General features: G+C 36.3%; 3 protein-coding genes across 3 annotated transcripts; all 3 read right to left on the bottom strand.

Annotated features, from left to right (window-relative positions):
• Positions 1-5,142: 5,142 nt before the first annotated feature.
• On the bottom strand, positions 5,143-6,911 carry LOC133985273 (interferon-induced protein with tetratricopeptide repeats 2-like). Its single transcript, XM_062424871.1, has 2 exons — positions 6,907-6,911; positions 5,143-6,460 (listed from the first exon to the last, which is right to left on the bottom strand). Exons 1-2 carry the CDS (start codon positions 6,909-6,911, stop codon positions 5,152-5,154), a joined length of 1,314 nt encoding a protein of 437 aa, XP_062280855.1. The 3' UTR covers positions 5,143-5,151.
• Positions 6,912-8,795: 1,884 nt separating this feature from the next.
• LOC133985139 (urokinase plasminogen activator surface receptor-like) lies at positions 8,796-11,111 on the bottom strand. The gene is made up of 6 exons (XM_062424707.1): positions 11,104-11,111; positions 10,470-10,532; positions 10,041-10,133; positions 9,775-9,933; positions 9,510-9,632; positions 8,796-9,395 (listed from the first exon to the last, which is right to left on the bottom strand). Exons 2-6 carry the CDS (start codon positions 10,519-10,521, stop codon positions 9,184-9,186), a joined length of 639 nt encoding a protein of 212 aa, XP_062280691.1. The 5' UTR covers positions 10,522-10,532; positions 11,104-11,111; the 3' UTR covers positions 8,796-9,183.
• Positions 11,112-13,722: 2,611 nt separating this feature from the next.
• Positions 13,723-17,880, bottom strand: LOC133985272 (interferon-induced protein with tetratricopeptide repeats 2-like). The gene is made up of 3 exons (XM_062424870.1): positions 17,869-17,880; positions 17,592-17,697; positions 13,723-15,041 (listed from the first exon to the last, which is right to left on the bottom strand). The coding sequence occupies exons 1-3, from the start codon at positions 17,878-17,880 to the stop codon at positions 13,723-13,725; spliced, it is 1,437 nt and encodes a 478-aa protein (XP_062280854.1).
• Between the last annotated feature and the right edge of the window lie 246 nt (positions 17,881-18,126).

Here is an 18,126-nt window from a genome sequence, read left to right as displayed (position 1 = left end):
GGTAACTGTCAAGCTATTGAAAATAAGTCTGATATTTGTTTAATGTCTTTCACTTATTTAGTTTTACATTTTTGAATAACAGTGTTCGGTCTGTTACTTCTTTCAGTACCTGAGAAAACGTCAACAAAGAGGGAGTGTGTGCCATCCTCGCTTTTTAGCGTAGATAATCACATATTTTCATACAATGTTGGTTTTAGAGCTACAACTGAAATTATTCGTGTGTGCGATACAGATGGCTGCAACATTCGAGACGTTCCTTGTAAGTAAAGAGAAAGGTTTCCCTTTTTAAAGACACAAAATCACATTTTCATGTACAACCCAATTCCAAAAAAGTTGGATCGCTGTGTAAAATGTAAATAATAACAGAATGTAATGATTTACAAATCTCATAAAACCATATTTTAATCACAATAGAACATAGAAAACATATAAAATGTTGAAAGTGAGAAATTATACTGTTTCGTGAAAAATATTAGCTCATTTTGAATTTGATGGCAGCAACATGTCTCAAAAAAGTTGGGACAGGGGCAACAAAAGGCTGGAAAAGTAAGTGTTACTAAAAAGAAACAGCTGGAAGAACATTTTGCAACTAATTAGGTTAATTGGCAACAAGTCAGTAACATGACTGGGTATAAAAGCAGCATCTCAGAGAGGCAGAGTCTCTCAGAAGTAAAGATGGGCAGAGGTTCACCAATCTGCGAAATTGTGGAACAAAAAAAACATTCCTCATTGTAAAATTGCAAAGACTTTGAATATCTCATCATCTAAAGTACATAATATCATCAAAAGAAACTGGAGAAATCTCTGTGTGCAAGGGACATGGCCGAAAATCTATATTGTATGACCGTGATCTTAGGGCTCTCAGGCAGCACTGGATTAAAAACAGGCATGATTTTGTAATGGAAATCACTGCATGGGCTCGGGAACACTTCCAGAAATCACTGTCTGTGAACATAGTTCACTGTGCCATCCACTAATACAGGTTAAAGCTCTATGATGCAAAGCAGAAGCCATATGTGAACATTTTTCAGAAACGCCGAAACACTGTTCTTTGGTCAGATTGATTGAAATTTGAAATTGTTTTTGGAAATCATGGATGCTGCGTCCTCAAGACTAAAGAGGAGAGGGACCATCTGACTTGTTATCAGTGCTCAGTCAAAAAGCCTACATCTCTGATGGTCTGGGGGTGCATTAGTGCCTATGGCATGGGCAGCTTGCACATCTAGAAAGGCACCATCAATGCTGAAAGGTATACACAGATTTTAGAGCAACATATGCTCCCATCCAGGTGACGTCTTTTTCAGGGTAGGCCTTGTGTATTTCAGCAAGACAATGCTTAACTGAATACTGCATCTATTACATCAGCATGGCTTTGTGGAAGAAGAGACCAGGTGTTGACCTGCCTGCAGTCCAGACCTTTCACCAATTGAAAACATTTGGTGCATCATGAAACGAAAGATACGACAAAGGAGACGGGGACTGTTGAGCAGCTTGAATCCTATATCAGATAAGAATGGGACAACTTTCCACTCCAAAAACTCCAGCTGGTCTGCTCAGTTCCCACCCAGATGTTTACAGACTTAAAAGAAGAGGGGATGCTACACAGTGGTAAACATGGCCCTGTCCCAACTTTTTTGAGATGTGTTGCTGCCATCAAATTCAAAATTGCCTTAATTTTTTCTTAAAATGGTACAATTTCTCACTTTCAACATTTGATATGTTTTCTATGTTCTATTGTGAATATAATATGGGTTTATGAGATTTGCAAATCATTGCATTCTGTTTTTATTTACATTTAACACACTGTCCCAACTTTTTTGGAATTGGGGTTGTAGTATTAGTCTAATGTTGGTCACAGTGAAGAACAATAAGTCACTTTGTGTCTTGTACAGTTTCTGTCATGTTTCCTGTTCTGTTTCAGACCCTGGTGTTCAGGATAAAAACAACCTGCACTGTTTGACCTGTGATAATCTGTTATCTGCTGTTTGTAACAAAACAGTACAGTGTGTGGGAATGGAGGACCGATGCATTAATGGGACTGGTGAGCTCTCATGATCATTTTGTGCCTCGGAAACATTATTGCTGCATTCAAAATTTGAAAAACTTCTAAAAACTGTGGTGTAAAAGTAATATTTTTTTAATCCAATAGTGGGATATAACAAGGGGAAACAGGCTCGTGTCTTCGGCTGTGCCTCTGCAAACCTCTGTGAAGGTGCTTCTCACTTGGAGTTCCTCCTGACTTTTAAATTCCTTCAACCACCAAAATGTTGTGGAAGTAACTTCTGTAACTCAGCCTGGTCTGTTAAACTGAATGTGATCACTTTGCTGTTTGGATTCATTACCCTTATCTTCTAAAAGAGAAACTAGTTTCTCACACTTTTGCATACATCAAAGTTTAGACTTTGATGTTGATGTAATGGAAGTCAGTGTGGATTAGATAATGATTAATCCTGCTTATTTCCATACTGCAGTAAAACAAACTGAAACTCATACCTTCCTGAAACAAGATAATAAATCTTTATGACTTAATTGTCTAATTTGACAAAATGAATGGTGAGAAGTCATAAAACATGGAAAACCAGTTTCAACAGCAGCATATTCTGACCGTTTACTTGCTGTTTGTCTGGATAACGGTAACTGAAAGTAGGAAGGAGAGAGAGGAGATCCTTGCCTGGTTGTTTCTGCATCCAGGGGTAAAAGAAACTGTTGTTATCCCAAACCTAAAAGTCTTTGCAGAGTCTTTGCTCCTTGGCACCAAACACTATAGTGGGAAAAAATAAAATCATAGCATTTAATAAAGCACTTATAATGTACAATTTTAGAATACATGTACTTACTTATTTTTCCATTCAATAAGCATAAAACTGTTTAATGCATTCAACATCCACTGTTACATAGGCCTAATTTAATTATTTATGCACATCATATAACATTTTTGCTTTTGTCACCTTCATATATTTCCTAAAATCTCATCTGTCCATATTTCCTTTGTAGAGTCAATATTTCATTTTATGTCTTATATCCCATTTCAAAACTATTACCATTCTGTAAAAGGTTTTATTTTTTAAATGTAATTTTACTTATTTCTTTATTATTATTATCATTACTTTTTCTTTTGTCTGTTATTATTTTTTCTGCATTGCATTTATTGGTAGCAAACACTAAGATACATTATTTGTATGTTTGGTTAATAAAACAGAATCTGACTGAATGTCAATACTGACAAAAATCCCAAAACCAAGAATCATAAAATAGAAAATATCTCCATGGATGTGTAAATAATAGACTATACACTCTGTCAGAAGCCTGCTGGATAAGCTTATATGCCTCTGGTTCCTTTCCTTAATGATAATTACAGTGATTACAACGCTGATACTGATGTTTCTAATTTGACAACATAGCTTAAGGCATTTTCTTGATAACTGGCCATGGTATAGGAGAGATAATTAAGTTCATGCAAAAAATAACTTATTCATACTGCTTCTTTGTCTTTATTTGCATACAATTATGAGACAAATCATATACAGATAATGCCCATGGATCCTTGTGTTGCAGGATTTCAGATACATGAAGTATGTTTCCTGTTGCTGATGAAACAAGATGTCAGAAGTATGTTTGTATCGTATTTGTTCATATTGTGTTCCAGATGTTCATGAAAATATTTCCAATTATATGTAGCTGAGAGTATTTAAGATGAAATCATGATTATTAAAACATAGTGTCTTGTAATGAAGCCTTCCACTATGTAGTCAGACAAAGAACCTCATATTTCTCAGACTTGAATGAGAAATAATTAAAACTAATTACCATACCATCTTTTCAGCTTATTGTATTGTTGAGTTATCAAATTAACTTTTTATGTTTTTGTGTTGAGAAATGTTGAGGATACCATTCAAATAAAACCTTAACATGTGATTTTACAGTGAGGAAAACATGTCTGTGTCTTCTGGAAACCATAATATGTAATATTGTTAAAAAGAAAGAAAAGAAAGAAAAGAAAGAAAAGAAAGGTACTAAAAAGTTAAGAATTGATTTCGATATTGTTGGATTCCTATTTTCCTATTTTGGCCGAAATCGATGAACAAGAGATCAAAATAGTGTCTCTTCCTGGAATAAAATCATTTTAATTTAAAACAACTTTGTGCTTTGAAAAGATGGTCAGTGTATTTATTGCTTTCAATTTGTTATTTTTATTATTTTTAAAGATGTCACATATACAAAACACCAGTAGAGTACAGAAACAACAAAGAAAAATACATAATCAATAATTGAGAACAATCCACTTGAATGGATAAAGCATTAAAACCATTGTGTAGGATTTAGCAGCATCTAGTGGTAAGATCACAGATTGCAAATAAATGAGTGCTCCTCCCCTTTCAAGCATGTAGGAGAACTTACAGTGGCACAGAATCTCATTAAAAATGTGAAAGGCATCTCTAGAGTCAGTGATTGGTTTTTCCATTCTGGGCTACTGTAGAAACATGGTGGTCCAACTTGGCAGCCTCCATTGAAAACGAGCCACTCCCTTTGTAGATATAAAGGGCTCATTCTAACAATTCTTATTTTCAAGTGATTATATACTAATTAAAACATACTTATGAATATTATTATATTGCATTTCTAGACAAGTCTCTTCTGCTAGATACCACTAAATTATACACACTGCACCTTTAAATAAAACGTGTGTAATGTGGAGAAAAAGGGAATCATGAGAAACAGTTTTACAGTGCAGCCACAACTTAGAAAGAAACAAACAGTACTGATTGGAAAGAAAAAAAAATTTAAAAATGGGGCGTCATAAAGTTTAGCCCTCTTTTATTATCTGCTTACATTCTGTGATCTGATTTTAAAAGTCTCTGAATTTTAAAATAAATTAAGTTAAAGTTGACCTGGCAGTGTTCATAAGGTTGTAAATAACCTCAGAAAAAAGATAAAGACATTGAGAAAAGAGTGCATAAAAGGAACCAAAAGAACATCTGACTGATAAAAACAGATAAATTCAGTCATACACATTTGATCAGCACTTAAATAGTATGCAAGTTAATGAGTATGTACAGATTTTTTCGGACATGCATATCAACATTTTTCTGCATTTAGACACAATGTTGCTCAGTTAAAGTGCAGTAAATGTTTCCTCTTTATTATTTTCTATTAGTCTTGAAGCTTAGCAAGAAAATCTTCAATTTCTCCACACATTAAGTCTCTTCTTTCTTTAATCCTCTTTAGAGTACTGATGCTGCTCTCACGATAGCGAGACTGATGTGTTATCTCTGCTGCCATCATGTGATATTTTATTGACTTGCGCCTTTCCTTTCGAATGAAGTGCAAATACTTGCCATAGCAGTCGTAAAGCATCTGTCTGTCTGCAGGTTCCAGATCACTTTCTAGCAGATCCTGGTAAATCTGGTCAGCATCACCCTGGCCATGATTCAACTGTGCTACTATGTTTGCGAGAGCTATTTTTACTTTAAGGGAGGAATGAGGGTAAAGAGAGATCACTTCTTTATGGAGACTAATTGCTCTGTCTATCATTTTTTGCTCCAGGGGATTGTCCTTGTGTGAGTAAACCCTCCATTTGTAGCATATAGCAGCACACCACTTCAGAAAACGTTTATCTGGATGTCTTTCCAGAGCCTCCTCTGCCAAACCAATAGCTTCATCCATTGATATATGCATTCTGTAATGCTTTAGTAATGGTCTTATACCACTGTAGCTGCTTGGTGGCTTTCTCAAAACCCTTTTGGCCAACTCACATGTTTCATCTTTAACGTTTCTTCTTTCCTTTGCACATGCCTTTAGGTACAGAGCAGCAAGGTACAAGTTGTCTGGATCGTGTTCTTTGGCAATTTTCATTTTCTCCAGGATGTTTTCCTCCAGTGGTTCATCAGGGTGCCCACAACCTTTCACTAAAGCTATCACATGACTGGTGTGCCACTCCACCATGTCTGGCTGCATCCTGATGGCTCTCTGGAAGTAATCTACAGCCATCTGTGTTTTGTCTCTGCCAAACTTCATCAGGGTCCAGGCTTTTTCAGCGTAGATCTCTGGATGAAGCTCATCCTCTGATGGAGATGGGTATTCTTTCAGCAGGGTGTCGACCTTTGACAGGTAAGTCTGACTCTCTGCTTGTTCACCCAGCTGGTGGTGCCACCAAGCCAGGTTCCCGTAGTTCACCACCAACCAGGGACCTTCATCTGAGCTGGTGTTTCTCATCTGGCGGAAAGCCTCTGCAGCCCTGCTGAAGAAACGCTGGGCATCTTCAGTGAAGCCCAGCTGGTAGTGAATGTACCCCTGCAGGTTGTAAATGTGACCCAGCCAGCTGTTTCCCTCCTCAGTGTCGATGTCATCCAGTATGTCCCTGAGACAGAACAGTTTGGACCTGCTGGGGTCCAGGTCCCAGGTGAAGTGGCACTGCAGGGCCCCAAGTTTGGCTTCCAGCGTCATTTGATTTTGAGCAGCACTAATGGAGAAGAAAAATCCCTAATATCACACAACACATAAGCAGTTTGGTATATGCTTCAATCCTAGACCTCATAAGCAATGTTCATCTCATATGGAATAAGGAAATCAGTTAGGAAGAGATGGAGGAGGGAATGATGAATGGGTTGAAGGCATGAAACAAGGAAGGAGTGAATAGTGGAAAGGATGAGGAAAAACATGTTGTTCATGGATGAAATCAGTTGAGAGGGAAACAGAGGTCATAGGAAGGGAGTATGAGATGGACAGGAATAAGGTATGGGGTGAGGAAGTAAATATAGTAAAATATAACCTGGAGGAATGGACAGTGGAGAAAAAGAATGAGAAAATGGATAGCTCATTGATAATAAAACAAATTACATTGTATTCATTCTGTTTAACGCATCATAAATATTGATATAGATATAAAATGCAAAAGCAGCCACTCACCTCATCATGTAGCTGTTACCTCGACTCAGTTGTTCTCTAATGAAGTTTTTGCTCTTTATAAAGAACAAAAACTTCATTAGAGAACAATGTTGCTGCACCCAAAGCAGAAGTGTTTATATAATACACTTCTGCTTTGGGTGTAGCAACATAAAATAAGGAATGCATAACTTCTGTAAATTATGTTATATGGAGGACTGTTTTTGAATGTGATGCACTTTGTTTTCTCAGCAATAGAAACTTACAGACACATGTCCATCATACTGAAGGGAGAGTCAGCAGATCTATATGGAGCGCAGATGATGTTGTCACTTTATTTCACAGGAAATGAAATGGAAACTTTATATATAGTTTTTTATAGCAATCCATATAATCATGAGCAGGTTTATTTAGGTCTCATGATGTTTTCTGACTTTTACAATATCCTAATTAACCTCCAACACAAGTGCACAGCTGGGTGTATAGGCGGTGCTCAGTCATGGCTGCATTAACAACAAGTATGTCTCACAACAACAGAAAGTGACTAAAATGCATTCAAGTCGATCTGAAGATAATATGAAGCTTCAGTTGTCTGACTGAACATACAACACCTGTCTGTTTATCCTTTCAATGGTTTTTAAAGGTTTTTCCCTTCATTCCAATCAAGTATCCATAAACAGATGATGTTGTATTGCTATACAGATTGTACAACTTTGAAAAATATTGACTTGATTTGACTCATTTTGACAGCTCAAGCTTTGTATAACCTTCAAAGAAACTTTTAAATACATTTTATATGAGGACTGGATTTTGTCCCCAATCACTTGCATTGTAAATGTATTATGAAGGGATCTTCCAATCGTCATTATGAACAAGAGGAATGATTACTGCAAGAACAATATGTATTAGTGTTCATTTGTGCTCTTGACTATCAATAAATGTTGATAATTGTTGTTAACACATAACATCTAGCACTGAGCAATATAACTTCCCAAAGTCAGGTTTTAACCTTTCACCTTGCTGCAGGAATGAAAATGTACACTTTAATGTCAATCACAATAAAGCAATAAAGATATATAGCACAAAGGCATTACTACCAGATGTTTCTGATGCCTTGCTTCACCTTGTCAAAAATTTAAAAGTTTTATAATATAAACTTTATTGAACAACATAACAATCATGAAAGCAGTTGAACAACTGTTCCAACAACTCGCCAGCAGATGGCGCCATTGTAACTGTATCAAAAGCTTCAAGTCAGTGAACCATTTTCAACACAATTACTTCACATTCCTGCAGACTGGAAGCTTTTGTCTAGACAGGCAGGAACATTGCTTTTCGTCTTTGTATCAAGCTACTCGTAAAGTACTTCTCTACAAAAAATAAATAAATATGACTTAATAAGAAACCATCAAAGTTCAGATGAGTACAGGCGTTATTTATTGAGAGTCAGTTACAGTCAAAAACGTATCACGCATTTGATTGACAGTGATCTGACAAGGTGTGCAAAACACATTGGGAATCAGGGAATTTATGCAAAATGTAGTCCATATAAATCCAAAATATGGATAATAAAAGAGATAAAAATGAAAAGGTTCATTGTTATAGTTGTTTTATGATTATATAAATGTAGTAAATGTAGTATCACACTTTGAATTTCTAGAAATGATATGGGGAATAATCAGGACATATAAAAAGAAAAAGGATATTGAAAAATCTAATTTCAAAGGTAAAATTATAGTTTCAAAATATAAAGTGACAATGAAACACATTTAAAATGCAAAAGCTGCCATGGAAGTGTTTAAACTGAAAACTTAAATTGTAATGATGACATTGAAAATGACAATGGAAAAAAACAACAGAGAAACATCAAATATGAAAATCTAAATGGAAGATTAAATGGAAATACTAATTTATTTACATTCTGCTTTTCAAACTGTATGTAAATGAGGAGGCGTGGCTCAAAGGCTGCAGGGAGGGTTTGAAACAGCTGGGGTGCAGAGGCACATTATGGACAGCAGGGGGAGCTGACTGCTAAAGAGCTGAGTGAGTTTGGCAGAGCGGTATGAGTCCAAAGTAGAAGAGGAAGTGGGCCGTAAACAGATTTTGTTACTGTCTATAAATCAGACATATTAACTTTATTTTACTTGGATGCTGCAGTTATGGTTAAAATAATTATTTACCAAGCTAAAACATTCAAACTGTTGAAGACATCTCACTGTGTAAATGACTTAGAAGATAATAGATGTATTTGGCTTATTCACACACACTACAGTTGGGCTATTCTGTTAGTTTCTCTTTGTTCTAATAGAAGATAAGGGTAGTGAGTCCAAACAGCAGAGTCATCACATTCAGTTTGACAGACCAGGCTGAGTTACAGAAGCTGCCTTTACAACATGTTGGAGGATGAATAAACTTGCCATTTTCAAGCAGTAGCTTCAATTCAGAAAGATCTTCACAAAGATCTCCAGAGACACATCCAAAGGTATGAAGTTGTACACCCTTGTTACCTTCCACTGTGGATGACAAAATACTTTTTTAAGTTTCAAAAAGGTTTAATCAACAGGAAATTGACACTTTAAAGGCAGCAATAATGTGTTTTGAGACATAACATGATCATGAGGGCTCACCAGTCGCACTAACGCAGCGGTCCTCGTCTCCCACACACTGTACTGTCTTCTTCTTACACTCAGCAGAAGATGGATCATCACAGGTGAAACACTGCAGGTTGTTTTTCTTCAGATCACCAGGGTCTGAAACAGAACAGGAGACATGACAGAAACTGTACAAGACACAAAGTGACTTATTGTTCTTCACTGTGACCAACATTAGAATGATACTACATGTGAATGTGATTTAGTGTCTTTAAAAAGGGAAACTTTTCTCTTTACTTACAAGGTATGTCTTCAATGTTGCAGCCATCTGTGTTACACACATGAACAGATGCAGCCATGAATCCAAAATTGTATGAAAATTTATGCTTTCCCTCAGGGTTAGGAGGGGGTGTCAAACAGACCCTGGCGGTGGTCCTAATGGGATTCCCATACACAGTTACTGTAAAGTGAAAATCAGGCCAAACACTGTAACACAAAACCCCATTTAGAATTGAATATGTGAATTTGAGGAACAATCACATTTATTTTCACACTTTTTACAGATACCTTGTTTGGCAACAGTCGCACACCACTTAGTAGAGTCACATGGATGTAACACCTTTGTTCCCTGTAAACCCTGCCAACACTGAAGAGCTTCAGCTGCAAATTATGAAATAAATCAGGATGAGTTAAACAATCAGCATGAATCATGTTTGTCATATAAACACAGATACAGTATGCAAAGTTAATCTGATGAGAGACAACCACAAATTACATCACACAATGACAGAACGGTATTTAAGACAAAGTAAATCAAATAAATTGTCCCCATAAAAGATGTTTCTTCATTATCATTATTATGTTAGCTTGGAGATTTATTTTCTTGCTGTACAGATGATATAACAAACAAATTAAATGATGGTGATGAAACTGAACTTGAATAAAAGTCATGACAGATACCTGCAGAAATGCTGTTTTAAGAGTGAGTGAGGTTACCTGTGCTGGCGAGAGTCCAGATGAGCATGAGAGACAGTATCAGCTTCATCATGATGAGGAAATCTGCAGATTTAAGGAAAACCCTTTATACAATGAACCTGTGTTTAAAAAGAGGAAGTGATGGTAAATGGTTACAAACTGAAGGAACTGTACTCCTCTTCTTACAAAAGTCATTAAATTTCTCGCTGTAAAAAACTGCAATACACAGTTTAACAAACCATCAACTCTTTTTTCTAAACTTTTTCATCTGAAGTAATGTCTGGATCTTTACATATAATTGGTAATTATATCTCTGTAATTTAAAAATGTACAGTGAAAACGAGGATTTAAATACTGACAGAACTAATAAGAGAATGAGAGGAGAGGAGAGAGTCATTCAAACCAACAAAAACAATGATATAATATATAATATGAATAAACAAAACCAAATAATCAAAAGGACTGGACAACAGATGTACAGGGAACCAAGAGAACAGAAAACACAAATTATCCAAAAACCATGAGTCTATGACAATTATATTATTATAACTATCATAAATGGTATAAAAACATAATTTCCTTCAATTCATGAAAATGTAAATCGGCTTTGACAATCATATCAATAAAGTTTCAGTATTATTTTAATAAAACTCACCTAGTAAAAACTCAACACACCCAGTTTGTCAACCGACAGAAACACTTATAACTCTACCACAAGTGTGTCACTTTATTTTAACTGGAAAAAGACAGTTTCACTTCCGCTTGGTTTTCTGGTCTCACCCCCAACTTCCTGAGCAAAAGATGTTGCAAAAAAAGCTGGATCCCATCCAGCATGCTTTCATTGCATTTACCCCCCTCAAATATGTTAATGTTAATATAAATTTGGTGTTGTGTTCCTCATTGTGTTGGGACTCCGAGCTGGTCGTAACACCTTGCTTTGTTGACCACAATACATGATAGATAATGTCTTGTATATCATATTGTGTATTTTAGAAAGAGAGATAATGCAGGCGTCACCATGTTGCAGCCATTGATTTGATGACTAATTTTTGATTCTTAATATCTATTGATAACATCGTATTGGATTTACTTTTGACCCTCATCAGATTAACTTTGCATAGTGTATTTATGTTAATATGACAAACATGATTCATGCTTATTATTCTTTTTTTATTTCATAAATTGCAGCTGAAGCTCTTCAGTGTTGGGTTGGTGAAGGGAAGTAGCCTTGTCTTCCATCTCTGTAACTCTAGTGAAGTCTGTGCAACTGTAACTGTCAAACTCTAAAAGAGAAACTAAAAAAGTGCACATGTATAGTGTGTGTGTGTGTGTGTGTGTGTGTGTGTGTGTGTGTGTGTGTGTGTGTGTGTGTGTGTGTGTGTGTGTGTGTGTGTGTGTGTGTGTGTGTGTGTGTGTGTGTGTGTGTGTGTGTGTGTGTGTGTGTGTGTGTGTGAATAAACCAAATACATCTATTTTAGCTCGGTCAATAATTATTTTAACCATAACTGCAGCATCCCAGTAAAATAAAGTCATCTCATGATAATACTGTCTGATTCATGGACAGTAACACATTTACAAAATGACTTTCTTACCAAAAATGACTTCCTTACTATGTATCCTTACTTGAATTACTTAACCCTCCTGTTGTCCTCAGGTCATTTTTGACCTAGGATGACAACAGGCATTAACTCAAAAATGAGGTATAATTCAATTTAAATGAGGTCTATTGACCATCATGTCCAAAATATGTGTAAAACCTGTGGTAATAAGTCAGAACGAAGATGGCTAAAAAGGTCTAACACAGAATTGGGTAATACTCAACTAAAACTCACCCAGTCAAAACTCAACACACCCAGTTTGTCAACCGACAGAAACACTTATAAATCTACCTGTGTGTCACTTTCGTTTCACAGGAAAAAGACACAGTTTAACATCTGCATGTTTTTCTGGTCTCACCCACAACTTCATGAGCAAAACATGTTGCAAAAAAAGCTGGATCCAATCCAGCATGCTTTCATTACATTTACCCCCCTCAAATATGTTAATGTTAATAAATATATATATATATATTTGGTGTTGTGTTCCTCATTGTGTTGAAGAAAAACATGAGGATAAATTTACCAACTTACTGAGAATTAAATTCCAGATTGTTGGACTCCTATTTTCCTATTTTGGGTGTTACGGGCCGAAATTGATGAACAACAGATCAAAATAGTTTCTCTGCCTGAAATGAAATTTTAATTTAAAAGTTAAGATAAAACAACTTTGTGCTTTGAAAAGATGGTCAATGTATCTATTGCTTTCAATTTGTTATTTTTTATTATTTCTAAAGATGTCACATGTACACAAAACTCCAGTACAGTAAAGAAACAAAAAAAGAAAAATACATAATCAATGATATAGAACAATCCACTTGAATGTATAAAGCATTGAAGCACCAGGATTTATCACCATCTAGTGGTAAGATCACAGATTGCAAATAAATGAGTGCTCCTCCCTTTCAAGCATGTAGGAGAACTTACGGTGGCACAGAATCTCATTAAAAATGTGAAAGGCATCTCTAGAGTCAGTGATTGGTTTTTCCATTCTGGGCTACTGTAGAAACATGGTGGTCCAACTTGACAGCCTCCATTGAAAACGAGCCACTCCCTTTGTAGATATAAAGGGCTCATTCTAACAATTCTTATTTTCAAGTGATTATATACTAATTAAAACATACTTATGAATATTATTATATTGCATTTCTAGACAAGTCTCTTCTGCTAGATACCACTAAATTATACACACTGCACCTTTAAATAAAACTTGTGTAATGTGGAAAAAAGGGAAGCCTGAGAAACATTTTTACAGTGCAGCCACAACTTAGAAAGAAACAAACAGTACTGATTGGAAAGAAAAAAAAATTTAAAAATGGGGCGTCATAAAATTTAGCCCTCTTTTATTATCTGCTTACATTCTGTGATCTGATTTTAAAAGTCTCTGAATTTTAAAATAAATTAAGTTAAAGTTGACCTGGCAGTGTTCATAAGGTTGTAAATAACCTCAGAAAAAAGATAAAGACATTGAGAAAAGAGTGCATAAAAGGAACCAAAAGAAAATCTGACTGATAACAACAGATAAATTCAGTCATACACATTTGATCAGCACTTAAATAGTATGCAAGTTAATGAGTATGTACAGATTTTTTCGGGCATGAATATCAACATTTTTCTGCATTTAGACACAATGTTGCTCAGTTAAAGTGCAGTAAATGTTTCCTCTTTATTATTTTCTATTAGTCTTGAAGCTTAGCAAGAACATCTTCAATTTCTCCACACATTAAGTCTCTTCTTTCTTTAATCCTCTTTAGAGTACTGATGCTGCTCTCACGATAGCGAGACTGATGTGTTATCTCTGCTGCCATCATGTGATATTTTATTGCCTTGCGCCTTTCCTTTCGAATGAAGTGCAAATACTTGCCATAGCAGTCGTAAAGCATCTGTCTGTCTGCAGGTTCCAGATCACTTTCTAGCAGATCCTGGTAAATCTGGTCAGCATCACCCTGGCCATGATTCAGCTGTGCTACTATGTTTGCGAGAGCTATTTTTACTTTAAGGGAGGAATGAGGATAAAGAGAGATCACTTCTTTATGGAGACTAATTGCTCTTTCTATCATTCTTTGCACCAGGGGATTTCTCTTGTTTGAATAAACCCTCCATCTGTAGCAGTTTGCTGCACACCACTTCAGAAAACGTTCATCTGGATGTCTTTCCAGAGCTTCCTCTGCCAAATCAATAGCCTCATCCATTGATATATGCGTTCTGTAAAGCTTTAGTAATGGTCTTATGCCACTGTAGCTGCTTGGTGGCTTTCTCAAAACCCTTTTGGCCAACTCACATGTTTCATCTTTAACGTTTCTTCTTTCCTTTGCACATGCCTTTAGGTACAGAGCAGCAAGGTACAAGTTGTCTGGATCGTGTTCTTTGGCAATTTTCATTTTCTCCAGGATGTTTTCCTCCAGTGGTTCATCAGGGTGCCCACAACCTTTCACTAAAGCAATCACATGACTGGTGTGCCACTCCACCATGTCTGGCTGCATCCTGATGGCTCTCTGGAAGTAATCTGCAGCCAGCAGTGTTTTGTCTCTGCCAAAGTTCATCAGGGTCCAGGCTTTTTCAGCGTAGATCTCTGGATGGAGCTCATCCTCTGATGGAGATGGGTATTCTTTCAGCAGGGTGTCGACCTTTGACAGGTAAGTCTGACTCTCTGCTTGTTCTCCCAGGTGGTGGTGCAGCCAAGCCAGGTTCCCATAGTTCACCACCAACCAGGGACCTTCATCTGAGCTGGTGTTTCTCATCTGGCGGAAGGCCTCTGCAGCCCTGCTGAAGAAACGCCGGGCATCTTCAGTGAAGCCCAGCTGGTAGTGAATGTACCCCTGCAGGTTGTAAATGTGACCCAGCCAGCTGTTTCCCTCCTCAGTGCCGATGTCCTCCAGCATGTCCCTGAGACAGAACAGTTTGGACCTGCTGGGGTCCAGGTCCCAGGTGAAGTGGCACTGCAGGGCCCCAAGTTTGGCTTCCAGCGTCATTTGATTTTGAGCAGCACTAATGGAGAAGAAAAATCCCTAATATCACACAACACATAAGCAGTTTGGTAATATGCTTCAATCCTAAACCTCATAAGCAATGTTCATCTCATATGGAGTAAGGAAATCAGTTAGGAAGAAATGGAGGAGGGAATGATGAATGGGTTGAAGGCATGAAACATGGAAGGAGTGAATAGTGGAAAGGATGAGGAAAAACATTGTTTGTTGTTCATGGATGAAATCAGTTGAGAGGGAAACAGAGGTCATAGGAAGGGAGTATGAGATGGACAGGAATAAGGTATGGGGTGAGGAAGTAAGGAAAATATAGCCTGGAGGAATGGACAGTGGAGAAAAAGAATGAGAAAATGGATAGCTCATTGATAATAAAACAAATTACATTGTATTCATTCTGTTTAACACATCATAAATATTGATATAGATATAAAATGCAGAAGCAGCCACTCACCTCATCATGTAGCTGTTACCTCGACTCAGTTGTTCTCTAATGAAGTTTTTGCTCTTTATAAAGAACAAAAACTTCATTAGAGAACAATGTTGCTGCACCTAAAGCAGAAGTGTTTATATAATACACTTCTGCTTTGGGTGTAGCAACATAAAATAAGGAATGCATAACTTCTGTAAATTATGTTATATGGAGGACTGTTTTTGAATGTGATGCACTTTGTTTTCTCAGCAATAGAAACTTACAGACACATGTCCATCATACTGAAGGGAGAGTCAGCAGATCTATATGGAGCGCAGATGATGTTGTCACTTTATTTCACAGGAAATTAAATGGAAACTTTATATATAGTTTTTTATAGCAATCCATATAATCATGAGCAGGTTTATTTAGGTCTCATGATGTTTTCTGACTTTTACAATATCCTAATTAACCTCCAACACAAGTGCACAGCTGGGTGTATAGGCGGTGATCAGTCATGGCTGCATTAACAACAAGTATGTCTCACAACAACAGTCGGCCTCCCACACTGAAATAGGTTAAAATCCACAGTCGTTGTTTTTGGCTAAAATGTATTTAAGTCTATCTGAAGATAATATGAAGCTTCAGTTGTCTGACTGAACATACAACACCTGTCTGTTTATCCTTTCAATGGTTTTTAAAGGTTTTTTCCCTTCATTCCAATCAAGTATCCATAAACAGATGATGTTGTATTGCTGTACAGATTGTACAACTTTGAAAAATATTGACTTAATTTGACTCATTTTGACAGCTCAAGCTTTGTATAACCTTCAAATAAACTTTTAAATACATTTTATATGAGGACTGGATTTTGCCCCCAAATCACTTGCATTGTAAATGTATTATGAAGGGATCTTCCAATCGTCAGTATGAACAAGAGGAATGATTACTGCAAGAACAATATGTATTAGTGTTCATTTGTGCTTTTGACTATCAATAAATGTTGATAATTGTTGTTAACACATAACATCTAGCACTGAGCAATATAACTTCCCAAAGTCAGGTTTTAACCTTTCACCTTGCTGCAGGAATGAAGACCTACACTTCAGGGTGTGTCAGTCACAATAAAGCAATAAAGATATATAGCACAAAGGCATTACTACCAGGTGTTTGATGCCTTGCTTCACCTTGTCAAAAATCTCAAGACTACTCTAAACTGTTTCTTATATCTCACACAGAGATTGTGCTGGTGTTGAATGTGGGATGTGCTTCTCAGTCAGCCACAGTAGATAAAAGCAAAGCTGTACACTCTGTTTAAACGTTTTATAATATAAACTTTATTGAACAACATTACAAACATGAAAGCAGTTGAACTAGTTGAATTCAGACTGCTTCATCATGGTCTCAGATTTAATTTATTGTTATAAATGGAGTTCCATCAACTCGCCAGCAGATGGCGCCATTGTAACTGTATCAAAAGCTTCCAGTCAGTGAACCATTTTCAACACAATTACTTCACATTCCTGCAGACTGGAAGCTTTTGTCTAGACAGGCAGGAACATTGCTTTTCGTCTTTGTATCAAGCTACTCTTAAAGTACTTCTCTACAAAAAATAAATAAATATGACTTAATAAGAAACCATCAAAGTTCAGATGAGTACAGGCGTTATTTATTGAGAGTCAGTTACAGTCAAAAACGTATCATACATTTGATTGACAGTGATCTGACAAGGTGTCCAAAACACATTGGGAATCAGGGAATTTATGCAAAATGTAGTCCATATAAATCCAAAATATGGATAATAAAAGAGATAAAAATGAAAAGGTTCATTGTTATAGTTGTTTTATGATTATATAAATGTAGTAAATGTAGTATCAAACTTTGAATTTCTAGAAATGATATGGGGAATAATCAGGACATATAAAAAGAAAAAGGATATTGAAAAATCTAATTTCAAAGGTAAAATTATAGTTTCAAAATATAAAGTGACAATGAAACACATTTAAAATGCAAAAGCTACCATGGAAATGTTTAAACTGAAAACTTAAATTGTAATGATGACATTGAAAATGACAATGGAAAAAAACAACAGAGAAACATCAAATATGAAAATCTAAATGGAAGATTAAATGGAAATACTAATTTATTTACATTCTGCTTTTCAAACTGTATGTAAATGAGGAGGCCTGGCTCAAAGGCTGCAGGGAGGGTTTGAAACAGCTGGGGTGCAGAGGCACATTATGGACAGCAGGGGGAGCTGACTGCTAAAGAGCTGAGTGAGTTTGGCAGAGCGGTATGAGTCCAAAGTAGAAGAGGAAGTGGTCCATAAACAGATTTTGTTACTGTCTATAAATCAGACATATTAACTTTATTTTACTTGGATGCTGCAGTTATGGTTAAAATAATTATTTACCAAGCTAAAACATTCAAACTGTTGAACACATCTCACTGTGTAAATGACTGAGAGGATAATAGATGTATTTGGCTTATTCACACACACTACAATTGGGCTATTCTGTTAGTTTCTCTTTGTTCTAATAGAAGATAAGGGTAATGAGTCCAAACAGCAAAGTCATCACATTCAGTTTGACAGACCAGGCTGAGTTACAGAAGCTGCCTTTACAACATTTTGGTGGATGAATAAACTTGCTATTATCAGGCAGGAGCTTTGGGTCAGAAAGATGTTCACA

The sequence above is a fragment of the Scomber scombrus genome, chromosome 8 (assembly GCF_963691925.1).
Source record: "Scomber scombrus chromosome 8, fScoSco1.1, whole genome shotgun sequence".
NCBI lineage: Eukaryota > Metazoa > Chordata > Actinopteri > Scombriformes > Scombridae > Scomber > Scomber scombrus.
Note: the sequence above shows the minus strand (reverse complement) of the source record. Positions and strands in the feature narration are given on the sequence as shown.

Excerpts from the sequence above, each read along its gene's own strand:
- LOC133985139 (XM_062424707.1), bottom strand. The coding sequence starts at position 10,521 with ATGATGAAGCTGATACTGTCTCTCATGCTCATCTGGACTCTCGCCAGC. Across the intron at positions 10,134-10,469 it reads CTGGACTCTCGCCAGCACAG|CTGAAGCTCTTCAGTGTTGG; the intron begins GTAACCTCACTC and ends CATAATTTGCAG. Across the intron at positions 9,633-9,774 it reads CAACATTGAAGACATACCTT|ACCCTGGTGATCTGAAGAAA; the intron begins GTAAGTAAAGAG and ends GTTCTGTTTCAG.
- LOC133985272 (XM_062424870.1), bottom strand. Across the intron at positions 15,042-17,591 it reads TACATACAGTTTGAAAAGCA|TCTCCATTAGTGCTGCTCAA; the intron begins GAATGTAAATAA and ends AGGGATTTTTCT.